Below are 16,203 nucleotides of genomic sequence, written 5' to 3'. Positions count from 1 at the left end.
AGACTGGCCGAGCCAGAGCTCGAACTGGCAACCGTCCGATTACAAGACGAACTGCCAACTCTTGAGCCACGATCGCCACAGAGCCTTTTGTTTTTAAGTCATGCCTCTAGTTTAACTTGTTACTTTGTATCATCTGGCTTCATGGATAAAGCTGGATGTCATCTACATAGCAATGAAAATGGTAATGGTCCCATCACAGAACTGTGCTGTGTAACACAATTATTAATTTTCATGTGTGCAGAAGACAGCCCATTCATATGCACAAATTGTACTCTGTTTAATATATATGATTTGACCCAGTGCACCGCAGTTTCTTTAATACCAGTGTTGTTTTAATCTCTGAAGTGCAATATGAAGGTCAAAAGTGTCAAATGCTGTATTGAGTTCTAACATGACAAGTACCAAATTCACTGTCCGAGGTCACGAGGTCATTCTCAACCTTCACTGGTGCTGTTTCTGTGCTATGATGAAACTCTTCAAATAGACCATTCCTCTACAACTAATCAGTCAGGTGTTTGATAACTACTCTTTCAAGAATTTTACAAATAAGAGGAAGGTTGGACATTAGACAGCTGTATGTCTTTAAGTAGCGGTTTAATTTAGACACACCTTGAACCCTGCGGTACAAATGCAAGTGTGACTTGACAAGATGCTCTCAAAAACTGTCTCATGGTGCCAAATGCAGCTGCAGCATTACTTCTAAAACCCCAGCCTCATCATATTTTTTATGATGATCTATGATAGTATGGATGATTTTATATTAGAAAAATACATTTACAATGTAGATTTATTGCTATTGTGTGCTTTTAATAACCTTACTTTGAAGTTGTTGAATTGTTTTGACACAAAATGAGTCTTAATTAAAAGCACTTTATTTGATTTCAGTTAATGCAAGTTTGAGTTGTACATCAAAAAGGAAGGAATCCAGTTTTAGAAACAGGCCACAAATTGAGTAGTCATCATGAACACTGTCACTTTAACACAGATTATTTTATGGTATGCTATGGTGTGTGTATTTGATGCCTGGAACATCACTTTTCTTAAATCTTAAATCTCTTGCAAATAATTCTTCATGTGGAATCACACACTAAACTCTCTTTCACCACGGCTGGACTTCCTTGTCGGAGAGAAACTTTCCCTGAGGCTCTTTGGCTCCTGGAGGCAACAGGGCCAGGTAGACAGGAGTGATGGCGCCCTCGTCTGGTGACTTGGGAGCATCTGGTGAAGTGAGGTCAGTGCGCACCCATCCTGGACAGCAGGCATTCAAGAGGATCTGGAAAAACGAATAACAACGAGTCCATGAATAAGAAATGAGGTTTCAGTGGACTCCAAAAGGTTCGGAGATGGCTTTGTATGTAAGTTCATTAGAGCTTGTCTTATTTTAGTTACCCTGTCATTTGGTCTCTCCTTAGACAGACGACGAGCATGAATCATGGACAGCACCTTAAAACACAAACAAACACCCATATTTATAATCAGAGTCTCCGAGAAAAAAAAAGGCTTGAATTGATTCAGTTAATCAGTTCATTAGTCAACCTCCTAATCTAACATCCTGAAGAAAAACTGGGTAAATGTACCGTCACTCCAATCTTAGACACTGAATATGCCATATCAGGCCAACCATGCTGCTTGTGTTCGCCTTTCTTGGCATCATCGAGGAATTTTCTCATCAGTGCCACCAGCTCGTCCTCTGTGATGTCCTCGCTGCGGAAACGCTGCTGGAGTTCTGGGCTGCATTGCTTTAAACCCGTGACACTAAGCATGCTGGAGATATTCACCACACGACCTAAAATACATACAAAGAACTGCCGTTCACTGCTGCTCCAAAGCAACACCCATGATGCTACTTCCACCATGTTCTACAATAAGGGTGGTATTTCTGGTGTTTCATTCAATGATTCAGCTCTGCAGAGGACTTTTGTTAAAGTGGTGTCTGGGTTACTCAGCTTAGGCAGAACTATACAGCTTCCATTTTACAGCTAGATCAGTGAACTTTAGAAACACTCAAAATTATAGAAACAGTTTATATATATCTATATATCTAGATAGATAGATAGATAGACACAGAGAGAGAGAGAGATACATATATAGGATATTTATTACTCCTGATAGACTAATGTCAATGACAATTAAAACTGATTCAAACAAACAGGATGCATGTGACCCCATCTTAGAGTGACACCAAATCTGAATGCCTTTGTTTACTTTTTGTGCACTTAGCACCAGAGTCTCTGCATCTGTACCTCCAGCTCTGATCATTGGCAGGAAATGTGTCGACATGTCTCTAGTTCCGAAAAAGTTTGTCGTCAGGATCACCTCTGCCTGAACACCTAAGGGAGTTGGATCTGACGCTGAAAGGAAAAAGTTAACATGCTGTGAACGCCATCCACTTCAATTCATAGCTGCAGTATTAAACTACCATATACATTGATCCAGGATGATATGTATTATTATAGAGTTCTAATGCTACCTTTGAATGCTGTTCCAGCATTATTGATGAGAATGTCCACTCCTCCATACTTCCCTTTAAAGTAGGCAGCAACGTTTTTAATGCTGTTCAAGTCATTGATGTCCAGCTGGTGGAACTTGGGTTTGAGTCCCTCTGAGTTCAGAGTCTTCACTGCTTCCTCACCCCGACCTCTGCAAAAGGACCAAAAAAGTTTCATGTACTTCTCAGTTAATTGAATATTTGTGGACCTCACTGTGAAACTTCAGAGTTAGGTGAATGTCTAGATATAAAAACCACAGTTACACGTGAAGGCCTTCACATCAACCAGGTCCAGCTGTCACCAGGTGAGTCACTTACACATCTCTGGAGGTGATGTAAACGTCGCCATCGAACTGCTTGCAGAGCGCTTGGACGATGGCCAGACCGATGCCTTTGTTACTGCCAGTAACCACTGCAACCTTGGTCGACATGTCTGCACATGCAGAAAGAGAGATATGAGTGTATGAAGTTTCTTGTTGAGCCACTGATTATCAGATTGGAGGACATAAAGCTGCAGGACAATATCAGGAGAATCAGGCTGAGGCATTCACATGTATTCCCACATCAGAAAAAACATGAATATTTATGGAATAGCTCCTTAGTTGTAGGTCAGTTCTCTTATCAGCAGAGTAAGAGGGCTGATTGTAAGACTTGCAGAGTCATGACGACATGTTAAAACAGACAAATCCAAATATATTTTCAATGAAAAACACAAGAAATTAAAGATGGATTAAATCAAAATTTGCAGAATTTATCATAAAACTCATTTTTAATGTAAACTCATGTTTTTGAAACCGTTTTAAATGTGGCTGTGGAATTATAGCATCGCATTAAATCAGTTTGATCATAAATTAGATTCGAAAAAGGAAAACATGTTATGAAATCCCCTGAATGTTAAGAACGACAGCCTTGATGAAACTTCAAGAAAAAATAAACCGATTTGGGACATCTTTTTATAACATGTAAAAATATGATTAGACCTACTTTTAAGTTGAGATATGATTAAAATGTACTCTCTGTTTTCAGTCCATTTTTATTTTAAAAGAGGATATTTGGATATAACCATTTCCTCAGAATTATGAGAAGATTTTAAGAAACAGTCAGCTACCAAATGTGGAACAAAAGATAAAAAAGGTTTCTTACTTACTGCTGTTGTGATTCTGAAGGGAGCTGTAGCAGCACTGAGAGGGATGCAGAGGACAATGAATGATATACTGCAAATAGTGGGAGGGAAGCTGGGTGGAGTTTTGAACATTATCAGCATGTAAAGCAATGATAAACTAACAGGTAGTTGAATATTAAAAGTACACATAAAACAACATTCAATACTGAACCAAAATGAAAAAAATTATTCTGTTAATACAGCTGAAAACTGCTGCTGTCCTGATTAAACAGACAATAGTTTATACGCTGGTTAAGTGCAGAGCATCAGCTTTTACAGGTTTGCTTATTCTCAAAATGGCCAAAAATGTTCCAAAGAATCTTATTATAGAGAAAATATCCGAGAGCTCCGAGATGCTGGAGACAGATTTCCTTACAGAAACGTGAAGAGGAAACTGGACAAACCAAAGAAAAGGTGAAGATGGTGGAGGAGTGGCTGATGCACTCTGGGTGTGTAATACAGGGACACTGTAACATTCAGACCACTCAACCTTATGTTTTGAAGTCACTTTATTTGGTATTTTGACTGGAGATCCACATGTTTTATTTTAAAGAAACACAAAAAAACAGCATTTTGTATAGAATTCTAGTAATTCTGAACAATTAGCTTAATCCAGTTAAGGCAAGTATATGATGTCAAAGATATGAAAATGTTATGTACTGAAGGCTTTGCCGACAATTCAACATTTCAAGGATTCACTTTCATTTTGATTCGTTCCAGCTAGCAGACACACACACAGTACTGTACTGTTACTGAGAATAAAACGAACAATTTGGGTTCTATTACCAAACTATTTGGATAAGAGTTCAACTCTGTCCTAAAAAAAACCCATCCCAGAGCTTTAGCAATGTCAGTTTATGTTACTGATTGTTTGTTATGTTGGGTGACTTTCATTCTTTAAATGTTTCACAGTTTTGCGATTTCACCAAATTGTGTTATCGCTTTGAGTTTCACACGCTCATCACCACTTCTGAACAGTCTTTTCAGAGACAAACTGTCCATGAGGCTCTTTGGCTCCAGATGGCAGCAAAGCCAGGTAGACCGGCGTGACAGCGCCCTCGTCTGGTGACTTGGGAGCTTTTGGTCCAGCCATGTCAGTGCGCACCCATCCTGGGCAGCAGGCGTTCAACAGGATCTTTTAAAAGAATCAAATGAAAACAAAATCTGTTAGCAACGACGATTTAATGTAGGTCTGGGCGATATATGTAAATACAGAATTTATTAAATTTAACGGAGTTAGAAGTTAACAGGACGTTAGCTCGCTAGTTTCCACCTAAACATGACATACCATGTTCTGACTGATAGATTTTTGAAACTAATTCAAACGTACAGCTCTGCTACCACTTCCAACATAAATGAAGACAGAAAACTAAACAGCAGTGGCATTTGCAGGGTTACTGAAGTTGGACTACCTGGTATATAATGTTGTGCTACGTGATTGCTAGCGACACAGCTATGTTAGCATAACATTAGCACAGTGAAGCTGGAGGATGAACGCCAACTTTTTTTCCCACTCGATAAAAGTTAACGTGAGGGATTCTGGTGGTTTGGGACAAATGCAATCGCACAGCAGGATGCTATACATACTTCAGTCAGGAGAACAACTGAGATCATTCATCCACAATACGAGGTTAGTTATGGGAATAGAACAGCTGCGAGAGAATTCAACATTAATGAATCAATGTTACGGAAGTGGAGGAAGCACAGTTTTTGGCTTTCCCCATACTTCAAAAGTGCTTCATCTCTTTGCTGTGACTGTCGCCCGCCATAATTTGCAGATGATAATGGTTGTAGCCGCTGCGATGCTTTTGACCAAAACAGGCGCAGCTTGATGACATCATCAACATGCGCTATCGCGATAGAGCGATAGCGCAATTCTCTATCGTTGGCCAAATTTATATCGTTTCTGTCGCCCACCCCTAATTTCATGGACCCAAGACCACAAAAAAAAAAAAAAACAAACCCACTGAATATAGAAGTTCTGCATTGTTAGTTATATTATTCAGTTACCCCATCATTCGGTCTCTCCTTGGTCAGACGACGAGCATGAATCATGGACAGCACCTTTAAAAACATCCACACACAAATATAATCAGTGTCTTATAATATGGTTTCAGGTCAAATCTTCATGGCTCTGATTTAATAACAGCGAACGCACTAATCAAACGTACCGTCACTCCAATTTTAGACACTCCATAGGCCGTGTCAGGCCAGCCGCGCTCTTTATGTTCGCCTTTCTTGGCCTCATCGACAAATCGTTGCATCAGTTCCACCAGCTCCTCCTCTGTGATGTTCTCGTTGCGGAAACGCTGCTGGAGGTCCGGGCTGCACTTGCTCAAAGCACTGACACTAACCATGCTGGAGACGTTCACCACACGACCTAAAACACACAGACGTACACACACAAGAATCTGAAGATGGAAAACAAACAGGACGTTTGTCTCCTTCGTGCTCTTAGAGTCCTTTAAACTTTAAACTCCAAACAGCTTCCATCTGAGGTTTGTTTCAGAGACTGATGGATAAGCTTTGAGCAGGTTCTCCAGGAGGACTTCTGATGTTCAGTTAAATGTGTGTTCTTGTTTTTTAGACCCGTGTTTATGTAGCTATGATGTATCAGAATGGCTGCTGTGAAAAAGCTTTCCTGCTTTCTTTAGCCAATGCCTATTCTTCTCATCTGTCCTCTGCTCTCCTGCCTGTCAGGCAGAAATAAATCTCAGTAAGCCATGCTGAAGGAGGTCTTAAAATTAATTTGGAGGACAAATAGCAAGGGAGGCTGCATAATCGAAGATGCATAGTTTTATCATCTGAAGAAGCGAACTGGCATACAGCTAGGATACAGACATCATCAAGAAGAAGACTCCAAACAACTCTTCCTGATTGATGTCTAATATATTTAAAAACTAAAAGTTTCTCATTATCAGTTACTGACATGTACGCTCACTCAATTAAAAATGCAAACTTTCAAGTAAAATATGATGCAGACTGGGTCCAGCTAGGGCTGTTCGATATAACAATATATATATCGGATGACGATATAAAAACATCTATCGTTTCATTTTGCGCTATCATTTGTTTCATGGTGTCGCAAAATAAACTGTTTACGGCAATATTTTTTCATGGTTCTGATGGTCACTGTAGTGGCTGTATTCATTTCTTAAAGTTCTCTCTTTCTCTTATATTTAATATAACCACACTAAGGACGGACAAGCGACTGTTTTTATGCGTTGTCGTTAGCAACAACGACGGTAAAACCATCACGTGTCCGCTTGTTTATTTTCGACATAAACCTTTCAGAATAAAGCTCAAGATCCTGTTGAAACTTTTCAAAATAAACTGAGTCGCGTGAAAAAGTATGCAGAGTGTTTATGGATGAGGAACAAAGAAGAGCCGCCAGGTGCTAAAAAATAAACCTTAGACTCAAACGTTAGAACAGGCTTTTCCCCGCAGCACGCCGTGAAATAAATACTCACAAAGAAAACGGCGGCCTTTACAACTTATGTCTAAAAATGTATCGTTTCATGCATCGGTTAAAACACTCAACTCCAGGTACACGACGCCCAGCTGGAAACACGTCACACAAGTCGAGCTGCCCGAGATTCACAGAATTTACAGAAAATTTAAAATTTTTATGATTTATATCGTTATCGGGACGGTCGAGGTCTTTTATCGGGATATGAGATTTTGGTCATATCGCACAGCCCTAGGTCCAGCTGTACCTCCAGACTTGATGATCTCACTGAAGACAGTCCACATCTTTCTGGTGGAGAGGAAGTTTGTCTTGAGGGTCACCTCCGCCTGGGTGCCAAACGGAGTCGTGTCTGCCACTGAGGAGACAGCGTGATCTCCGTCAACAGTGTGTGCAGCTCCACAGCACTATGATATACATCAGCACAAGAAGTAAACTACCTTTGAAAGCTATCCCAGCGTTATTGATGAGGACGTCCACTCCTCCGTATTTCTGTTTGAAGAACTCAGCGGCGGTTTTGATGCTGTCCAGATCGTCGATGTCCAGCTGGTGAAACAGGGGCTTCAGTCCCTCTGAGTTCAGAGCCTTCACCGCTGCCTCACCACGGCCTCTGCAAGAGGAGCAAAACATCCTCATTTATATTCACTTTGTCTTCAATCTCATCGTTTACACCTTATACCAGCTGAGATTCTCAGTCTCTCTCTCTTCATTTTGTCCCCAAAGGCCCTGAAACATGATGAAGTTCCATCACTGGCCTGGCCACATTACCACGGTCATTTGCTGTACACATAATGGAACAAATGTGCAGCAAGACGTGTTCACAATTTCAGGTTGAAATAATCAAACGTTCTTTTTTACCCCCGTGTGCGTGCTCAGAGCCTGAAGCAAGAAGCTTGGATGAACAAACAAACCACAGATGCAGTTCCTGTTAGCTCTGACCGAGCTTTAGTTTTGTTTAAGCTCTTGGTATGCAAAAGTGTTGAGATGATTAAACTGCAGATACGTGAACATTTATCAACTTGGTCCAGGTGTCACCAGGTGAGTCACTTACACATTTCTGGCAGTGAGGTAAACGTCTCCTTCAAACTGCTTGCAGAGCGCTCGGACAGTGGCCAGACCGATGCCCTTGTTACTTCCAGTTACCACGGCAACTCGGATTGACATGTCTGTACAAAGAGAGAGAGGCATCAGTGTCTGAAGTCATGAGTTCACACAAGTGTTGGTTCAACTTGGAGGTGGGCCCTGCTCTGGGAGCAATGGCTATCTAAGAAAAATAAAGTTTTAGCGACATTATCAGGCTGAATTTGATTTTTTTATTATATTAAAAAAAAAAATCGTACAAACAGATAAAATTAAAGAATTCTCTAAAATATTCATTTAATTGCAGCCTGACATGAATGTACTGAGATGTCAGCATCACGACCCAGTGCTCACAGCTAAGCACAATCATCTGTGTTGTTTTATTTTTTATTTGTGTGGGAAACGTTTAAAAAAAAAAAAAAAAGGCGGGGGGGGTTCCTGCACGAAAATTTTCTGGCAGGTGTTTTTGACTTTTTCTCCACTCTATGCTACACAGTGCTGTCACTTTTTCCTGTGTCCCTGTGCAGGCATACAGTCCAGCCCCAATGTAGACTTTTATTTGGTTCTCTGGGCTGTGCAGTTTTCCTAGTTGCTGCAGCCTGAAGGCACAGTTAGCTCACTGAGGCTGGGGTGCCTGCCCTGACACGGTGGTTGCATGGGAGGGCAGCCACCTTACAGCTGGCCTTGGCCTGAGTGTGTCCTTTATGTGTCAGATACTATAGATGGCCTATTTCCTTCTCAATTTAGTGTTTGTCTGCTCTAGTTTTTAAATTCTCTCCCCAGTTTTTCATCTGTAGCTGTTGGATAACTGGCCCAACCGTGAATATGTATGTTACATCTAAGTGCAGCTTCAGGCCTGGTGGAAGTCTAAGGGGAAAAATCAGTGAGGGAAAAAAGTGCACTGTCAGTTTAAGGAAGTAAATACTGGAATAGCTTATTATCAATCAATCTTTATTTATAAAGCACTCTTCATACAAAAAATGTAGCACAAAGTGCTTTACATGGTTAAAAGCAGCCCACCCCACCCCACCCTCCAACTCACTCCCCACACTCTCATTAACATAAACGATCATGAATACACACATCTCCTCTCCCCCCCCCTTTAATTAGGATAAAGGGATGTTCTGCATATTTTTAAAGCAGAATTGAAACAGTGCCTCATTGTAAACCAGATCACTCATCTCCTGTATTTCTTACTTGGATATTGTACATGTAGGGCGCTGCACGGGTAAATGAGCAGTTTCGCGGATGTCAAACAAAAGTTTTTCATGGCTGTTTTTCTCTGTTTGTGAAAGAGGGTTTGACAACCGCTGCGTTAAACACACCAACAGGAGGCAAACAGACTTACGTTTAGATAAAGTGAGTCAGCTCTGTAAGTGCGTAGAGGTCAAAGTGAAAAACGGAAGCCTGCTGAGTCACGATGACAGTTCCAGAGAGAAAAATAGTGGGAAAACAAATCCACATATATTGCTCCAATAGTTTCAGGGGAGAAATGAATTGAATGCACATACTGCAGCTTTGAAATGCACTGCAGAATGTGGATTAAATAAGTTTAGTTTAATTGTAAACTACGTTGTTGGAGAGAGAAATAACATCGTGGAAGAGACAAAGTGAGTAAAAAACGTCTTAAATGCATTTAGAATTTATTTAGAACTACAAATTACATTTCTTTTAGCAATTGTTGTTTGTTTTTTTTAATGTCACAATCCCAACCCTGCACCTTTATCCGGGTTTGCACCGGCAAAAGTGACCCGAAATAGGCACTCTGGTGGAGTTACTTTGTGTGTGTGTGTTTATGAGTAGTTTTAAACCTTGTGATCCACAAAACAGCATAACAGTGAAGAACTGACTGCGTTAGTCAGTGCGGGAGCAGCGGCTTCGCTCATGCGCGATTCATTTGCAGTTTGGACGCATAGAGGTGAACATCTCCTACCCTGATAGCAGCTGCGTGAGGACCATCCTCCACCTGTGAGCGCTTTGGCGCGGGCGAGGTGCCAACGACAGCAACCGCTGCTTGTTGAGAGTAGGGGCGATACCCTCGTTCACGTCAAAAAAAAAAAAAAACGTCATAAATAAGTCTCTAATAACACCAGAAAAAGTCGCCAGATTTGTCGCTAGTCGCTTTTCAGGAAAAAAGTCGCGAAGGGGGTCTGAAAACTCGCTAAATATAGCGTCAAAGTCGCTAAGTTGACAACACTGGTTTTACGAGGCATGTGCAAACAGCACGTGACTGTAAATTACAGCGTGGGATTAATAATTTGTCCAAACTTCCCGTTTAAAAGCCTTTGATCGAAGAAAATCCGAAGACCTTTCACCAGCGTCTCTCTCTCTTACATAACGCTGACTTTCAGTTTGCAGGTCGGCCCGACGCCTCCTTAAATCCGCTAAAATTCAAACAAGCTGCCGACAAACGAAAACTGTAAGATGTAGCGGAGGCCTCACACTTACTGAAGCTGGGGTTTGGTCCTGAATGAGGCTGCAGAGAGGACAAAAAGCGCTGCACATGAAAATGTACGACTGTAAAAAAAAAACAGAAAAAGAAGAAAAGCAGGGCGGCGTTCTGCGCAGGATCGGTGCGCATCCCTGGAAAAACAAGTGGAACACGTGGGTTGGGTTATGGATGAGCTGTACTGCGAGGAGGACAATATTTCGGCATTTCTCTATGTATATTTAGGCATTTCTCAACTTTTAGGAAGGTTTGTAGGATCATGACATCTTCTCCACGATATCCTTCAGAATATCTGCAAAAGTCAGTTAAGGCTTCAGAAATGCACATTACAGGGTTAAGGTTTTAGATTATATGCTGCAAGAACAGGATACGGAGGTATCTTCCTTGCTGCGATGATGATGCTGTCCAGACTTCAGGGTTGAGGAAGGACACAGAGGCTGATTTTAAATAAAGTAATCTGCAATCTGGAGGATCCAACTGCAAATTGCGAGACACAGAGAGGTGAGGAAAGTGATACTGAAGACAGACCCATACACCCACCCGCCCACAACCCCGACGACACACCAACCAGGACCCAAGCCCCCAAGGCCCAGCCAGGGCCCCAGCCCGGAGACGGTGAACCCCCAGAACCTCACGCCACCCTCGGACCCACCCAGAGGCAGTCAGGCTATCAGGTCAGTAACCCACGTCTGTCAGCACAGACCCTCCCCTAGCTGAGCTGCATTCAGATGCTTTAAAGCCAGAGAGGTTATTTCTGTTCAAATAGTAATAATAAACTATGAAGTTATCAATTTATGATGCCGCTGTTGAGTCTGACCCCAGCTCACCTGCAGGTCTTGGTGGGATGTAACCCAGTGGCCGCCCACTCCCAGCACACTGATGATGTCATGTTTGTGTGGAAGTAATTTGAGTAAACTATACACACACACACACAAACATACACAAAGGTCTTTTATAATGTGTCTGATTTGTGCCTCTTCATCCTGTCTGTGACCAGATGTCTGACTGCAGCACCTTGAAGGATGCATCAATGAAGGATGGAGGACAGTCATGAGAGGAGCACAGGTGTGTCCACGACGTATAAAACAGGTGCACGACACAGTCTCAATATACAAGCTGTGGCAGGAAGTCTTTATGTTACAGATATTTTAGTCATTCCATCACAACTCATCAAAGGTGCCTTGTTGAGTGGCTGCAAACATCTGTAAAACTGAAGTTTTGCGTGATTGGACATCCAGATAGTGTAGAAACTTCAAGTATCTAAACTAGAAGGAGAAGATGTGAGGAAAAGCAATTTTATTTTTTTACCTCCAGAGTCAACAACGATATCCACTCCCAGTCCTCCCGCCTCCTCCATAACCGCCGACAGCAGTTCTGATGAGCTGTTATACACTGGAATAACTCTGGCTTCACACATAAACACACATATGAGAGAATGAGTCACTGCAGCTCAGAAAACATGACAAGGAATGACAAGAAAAGGCCAGTTTCGGTATCTCAAAATGTGATTTTGGAGAACATTTCAAAGATCATCATCAAGTTTTTCAATGCGAGCTACAGAAATGTCAGCGTGGGTCGGTACGCACCTACGCTGGGCCAAAGCTGCTCCAGGAAAGTGTGATTCTGTGGCGAGTGTGACGTCGTCAGCACCTTCGCCACTCCGTTCTTTTCCAAAGATTATAAATGTAGTCAGAGACTATGGGGGTGGATCAGGGCAGTGTGTGCACTTCAGGTGCTTTTACATTTCTTTCAATCTGAAAGTTCTGATTCAAAAAAGTTGAAAGTCCATGCGGTGCAGAGGTAAGGTGGACACAAACAAAAACATTCTGCCCGTCGACTTTGAAGCAGAGCCGAGAACGGGTTCACCTTTTAGATCAGAGTGACCCTTTTTCTGAAATGATCGGTGAGTCAGTGCTGTGATATTTAGTAAAGTCAAGAGTCAGAATAAAAAACATAACATAGACCTAAAAGAATTTAGAAGTAAGTTTACTATGTCATAAAATCTGATAGATGAAAGTAGGAAAAAGAAAATTCACATAATAAAGATGTGAGAGAGCGTGCATCTCACCTAAATAATATTCATCGGTGTCAATGACCTCACAGAGTCCCGAGAAGCTGGAGTCCAGGGGAAGGATACCTGAAGAGGGAAGATGAAAATGGGAAATGTGGAGCCGCTTTCACAAAGATCAAGTTTACAATACATTTACATTGTAGATTTATTAAAATGAGGTGCTTTTAAAAACCTTACTTTTAAGTTCATTAATTGTTTTGACACGAAATGAGTCTTAATTAAAAGCATTTTATTTTCTTTGATTTCAGTTAAACGCGGAAACGCTGCTGGAGATATTCACCACACGACCTAAAATGCATACAAAGAACTGCCGTTCACTGCTGCTCCAAAGCAACGCCCATGATGCTACTTCCACCATGTTCTGCAATAAGGGTGGTATTTCTGGTGTTTTTAATTATTCAGCTCTGCAGAGGACTTCTGTTTCTTTGTTGTTGTTGTTGTTGTTGTTTTTTTTGGGGGGGGGGGGTGTTGTTTATTTTATTTTACTTTCACTTGCTACACACGGGACAGAGATGACTGGGGGAAAGAGAAAGATAGAGAGGTAGGGAAAGAAAAACAGCGAGGAAGAGGAACAGTGATAAAGGGCAAAAAACAAAAACCAACAAAACAAACAGACAAAAAATACATTTATCAATCACCTGGATCACCTGTTGAGAAAGAAAAAAGAGAAAACAAGTAAAAAAAGAGAGCAATATAATAAACAACATCATCGCGATGATCTATGGGAATGTAACAGTAAATACTAAATATTAAACATCATTGTGCAGCACGTAAGATCGACAGCGCACAGTGTGCTTTGAGGTAGGAGCCAAAAAGGGTGTCGTTTGTGTGTGTGAGCACCCGTTTGTACACCTGTGAGCATGGACGCGCTTGTAATTAAAAGGTTCCTTCATGTAATGATCTGCTAGAGGGTGTGGGGAGCCACAGCCCCGTCCTCCAGGGCATGAAGCAAGTATGGAGGAGATCCAGGCTCCAGACATCCAGAGGCCCTCAGAGCACAAGAGACCAAGGAAGAGCCGCGCCACTATCCCGGAACGCGTACGGAAAGCGTACTCGATACCCCAGGTCTAGGTACCCCTGCCCCTGGAGGGGGAAACTGCACCCAGATCCAGGTAGTGTTACCTTCTTCCCTGGGGTGGAGAGAAGCAGAGGTCCTATATGTATGTGTTATGAGAGTGTGAGTAATGTGAGTGTCTAAGTTGTGGGATAAAATTGAGGCACAGGCAGCCAGAAGGGGACAGAGGGGGGGATGCCTCCCCTGCACCCTGGTGACACACCTTTACCCCAAGGCCCTGCATGTGTGGGTGATTGTGGTGCAGCGGGAAGAGGGAGGCCCCTCCCTGTGGCCAGCTGAACCCAGTAGGCACCCCCATACTCTGCAACCCACCAGGGCAAGGGGGCCCAGGCCCATCCGGACCGGGGCCCAGTTCAGCAGCGCCGCCCGGCCCCACAGAGAAAACTGCACCCACCCCGTCATCCACTCATCTTCCAGACTACACAAGACAATAGACACCCAGGCTGAGTTCTTCCTCCACCTCTCCTATATCTCCCCCTCCTACAGAGTGAGTTCCTGGAGAGAGGAGAGCTCCTGCAAGATGTAACAGCCTCCCCCACCAGTTGAAGAGCCCCCCAGGTGGCTCGATGCACTGGCGGCACCGCGCGCCAGGGCTGGGCCCCCATACACCCACCCGCCCACAACCCCGACGACACACCAACCAGGACCCAAGCCCCCAAGGCCCAGCCAGGGCCCCAGCCCGGAGACGGTGAACCCCCAGAACCTCACGCCAGCCTCGGACTGGGAAGAGTGAATCTACAATAGGCAAGCAGCTTGGTGTGAAAAAATCAACTGTGGGAGCAATCATCAGAAAATGGAAGACATACAAGACCACTGATAATCTCCCTCGATCTGGGGCTCCACGCAAGATCTCATCGCGTGGGGTCAAAATGATCATGAGAACGGTGAGCAAAGATCCCAGAACCACACGGGGGGACCTGGTGAATGACCTGCAGAGAGCTGGGACCAAAGTAACAAAGGTCACCATCAGTAACACACTACAACGGCAGGGAATCAAATCCCGCAGTGCCAGACGTGTTCCGCTGCTGAAGCCAGTGCATGTCCAGGCCCGTCTGAAGTTTGCCAGAGAGCACATGGATGATACAGCAGAGGATTGGGAGAATGTCATGTGGTCAGATGAAACCAAAGTAGAACTTTTTGGTATAAACTCAACTCGTCGTGTTTGGAGGACGAAGAATACTGAGTTGCATCCCAAGAACACCATACCTACTGTGAAGCATGGGGGTGGAAACATCATGCTATGGGGCTGTTTTTCTGCCAAGGGGACAGGACGACTGATCCGTGTTAAGGACAGAATGAATGGGGCCATGTATCGTGAGATTTTGAGCCAAAACCTCCTTCCATCAGTGAGAACTTTGAAGATGAAACGAGGCTGGGTCTTCCAACATGACAATGATCCAAAACACACCGCCCGGGCAACAAAGGAGTGGCTCCGTAAGAAGCATTTGAAAGTCCTGGAGTGGCCTAGCCAGTCTCCAGACCTCAACCCCATAGAAAATCTGTGGCGGGAGTTGAAAGTCCGTGTTGCTCGGCGACAGCCCCAAAACATCACTGCTCTCGAGAAGATCTGCATGGAGGAATGGGCCAAAATACCAGCTACTGTGTGTGCAAACCTGGTAAAGACCTATAGTAAACGTTTGACCTCTGTTATTGCCAACAAATGTTATGTTACAAAGTATTGAGTTGTATTTTTGTTATTGACCAAATACTTATTTTCCACCCTGATTTACGAATAAATTCTTTACAAATCCTACCATGTGAATTCATGGATTTTTTTTTCACATTCTGTCTCTCACAGTTGAAGTGTACCTCTGGTGCAAATTACTGACCTCTGTCATCATGTTAGGTGGGGAAACTTGCACAATCGGTGGCTGACTAAATACTTTTTTGCCCCACTGTAGATATAACCATTTCCTCAGAATTATGAGAAGATTTTAAGAAACAGTCAGCTACCAAATGTGGAACAAAAGATAAAAAAGGTTTCTTACTTACTGCTGTTGTGATTCTGAAGGGAGCTGTAGCAGCACTGAGAGGGATGCAGAGGACAATGAATGATATACTGCAAATAGTGGGAGGGAAGCTGGGTGGAGTTTTGAACATTATCAGCATGTAAAGCAACGATAAACTAACAGGTAGTTGAATATTAAAAGTACACATAAAACAATAACATTCAATACTGAACCAAAATGAAAAAAATTATTCTGTTAATACAGCTGAAAACTGCTGCTGTCCTGATTAAACAGACAATTGTTTATACGCTGGTTAAGTGCAGAGCATCAGCTTTTACAGGTTTGCTTATTCTCAAAATGGCCAAAAATGTTCCAAAGAATCTTATTATAGAGAAAATATCCGAGAGCTCCGAGATGCTGGAGACAGATTTCCTTACAGAAACGTGAAGAGGAAACTGGACAA

The 16,203-nt window shown here is 42.7% G+C and overlaps 2 protein-coding genes and 1 long non-coding RNA gene across 6 annotated transcripts; 1 reads left to right on the top strand and 2 right to left on the bottom strand.

The window, feature by feature from the left end:
- Positions 1 to 854: 854 nt before the first annotated feature.
- Positions 855 to 3,673, bottom strand: LOC146560717 (carbonyl reductase [NADPH] 1-like). Of its 2 annotated transcripts, none has more exons than XM_085296125.1 (7): positions 3,636 to 3,673; positions 2,807 to 2,921; positions 2,471 to 2,640; positions 2,244 to 2,351; positions 1,578 to 1,786; positions 1,390 to 1,443; positions 855 to 1,273 (listed from the first exon to the last, which is right to left on the bottom strand). In XM_085296125.1, the coding sequence occupies exons 2-7, from the start codon at positions 2,917 to 2,919 to the stop codon at positions 1,100 to 1,102; spliced, it is 828 nt and encodes a 275-aa protein (XP_085152251.1). In that variant the 5' UTR covers positions 2,920 to 2,921; positions 3,636 to 3,673; the 3' UTR covers positions 855 to 1,099. The 2 variants fall into 2 exon arrangements, with proteins under 2 accessions (XP_085152251.1, XP_085152252.1); XM_085296126.1 differs by having other exon boundaries at positions 3,632 to 3,653.
- A 468-nt stretch (positions 3,674 to 4,141) lies between these two features.
- LOC146560716 (carbonyl reductase [NADPH] 1-like) lies at positions 4,142 to 10,800 on the bottom strand. The gene is made up of 7 exons (XM_085296119.1): positions 10,645 to 10,800; positions 8,168 to 8,282; positions 7,557 to 7,726; positions 7,367 to 7,474; positions 5,822 to 6,030; positions 5,661 to 5,714; positions 4,142 to 4,785 (listed from the first exon to the last, which is right to left on the bottom strand). Exons 1-7 carry the CDS (start codon positions 10,775 to 10,777, stop codon positions 4,612 to 4,614), a joined length of 963 nt encoding a protein of 320 aa, XP_085152245.1. The 5' UTR covers positions 10,778 to 10,800; the 3' UTR covers positions 4,142 to 4,611.
- Positions 10,752 to 14,921, top strand: LOC146560715 (uncharacterized). 3 transcript variants are annotated; one of them, XR_014894779.1, is made up of 4 exons: positions 10,752 to 11,319; positions 11,479 to 11,546; positions 11,643 to 11,710; positions 12,965 to 14,921. It is a non-coding gene; the product is annotated as an uncharacterized LOC146560715 (long non-coding RNA). The 3 variants fall into 3 exon arrangements; XR_014894780.1 differs by lacking the exon at positions 11,479 to 11,546; XR_014894778.1 differs by having other exon boundaries at positions 11,479 to 11,710.
- The last annotated feature ends 1,282 nt before the right edge of the window (positions 14,922 to 16,203 follow it).

The sequence above is a fragment of the Mchenga conophoros genome, linkage group LG13 (assembly GCF_057382185.1).
Source record: "Mchenga conophoros isolate Kocher_MC1m ecotype Shallow Benthic linkage group LG13, M_conophoros_male_GT1.1, whole genome shotgun sequence".
Lineage (NCBI taxonomy): Eukaryota > Metazoa > Chordata > Actinopteri > Cichliformes > Cichlidae > Mchenga > Mchenga conophoros.
Note: the sequence above shows the minus strand (reverse complement) of the source record. Positions and strands in the feature narration are given on the sequence as shown.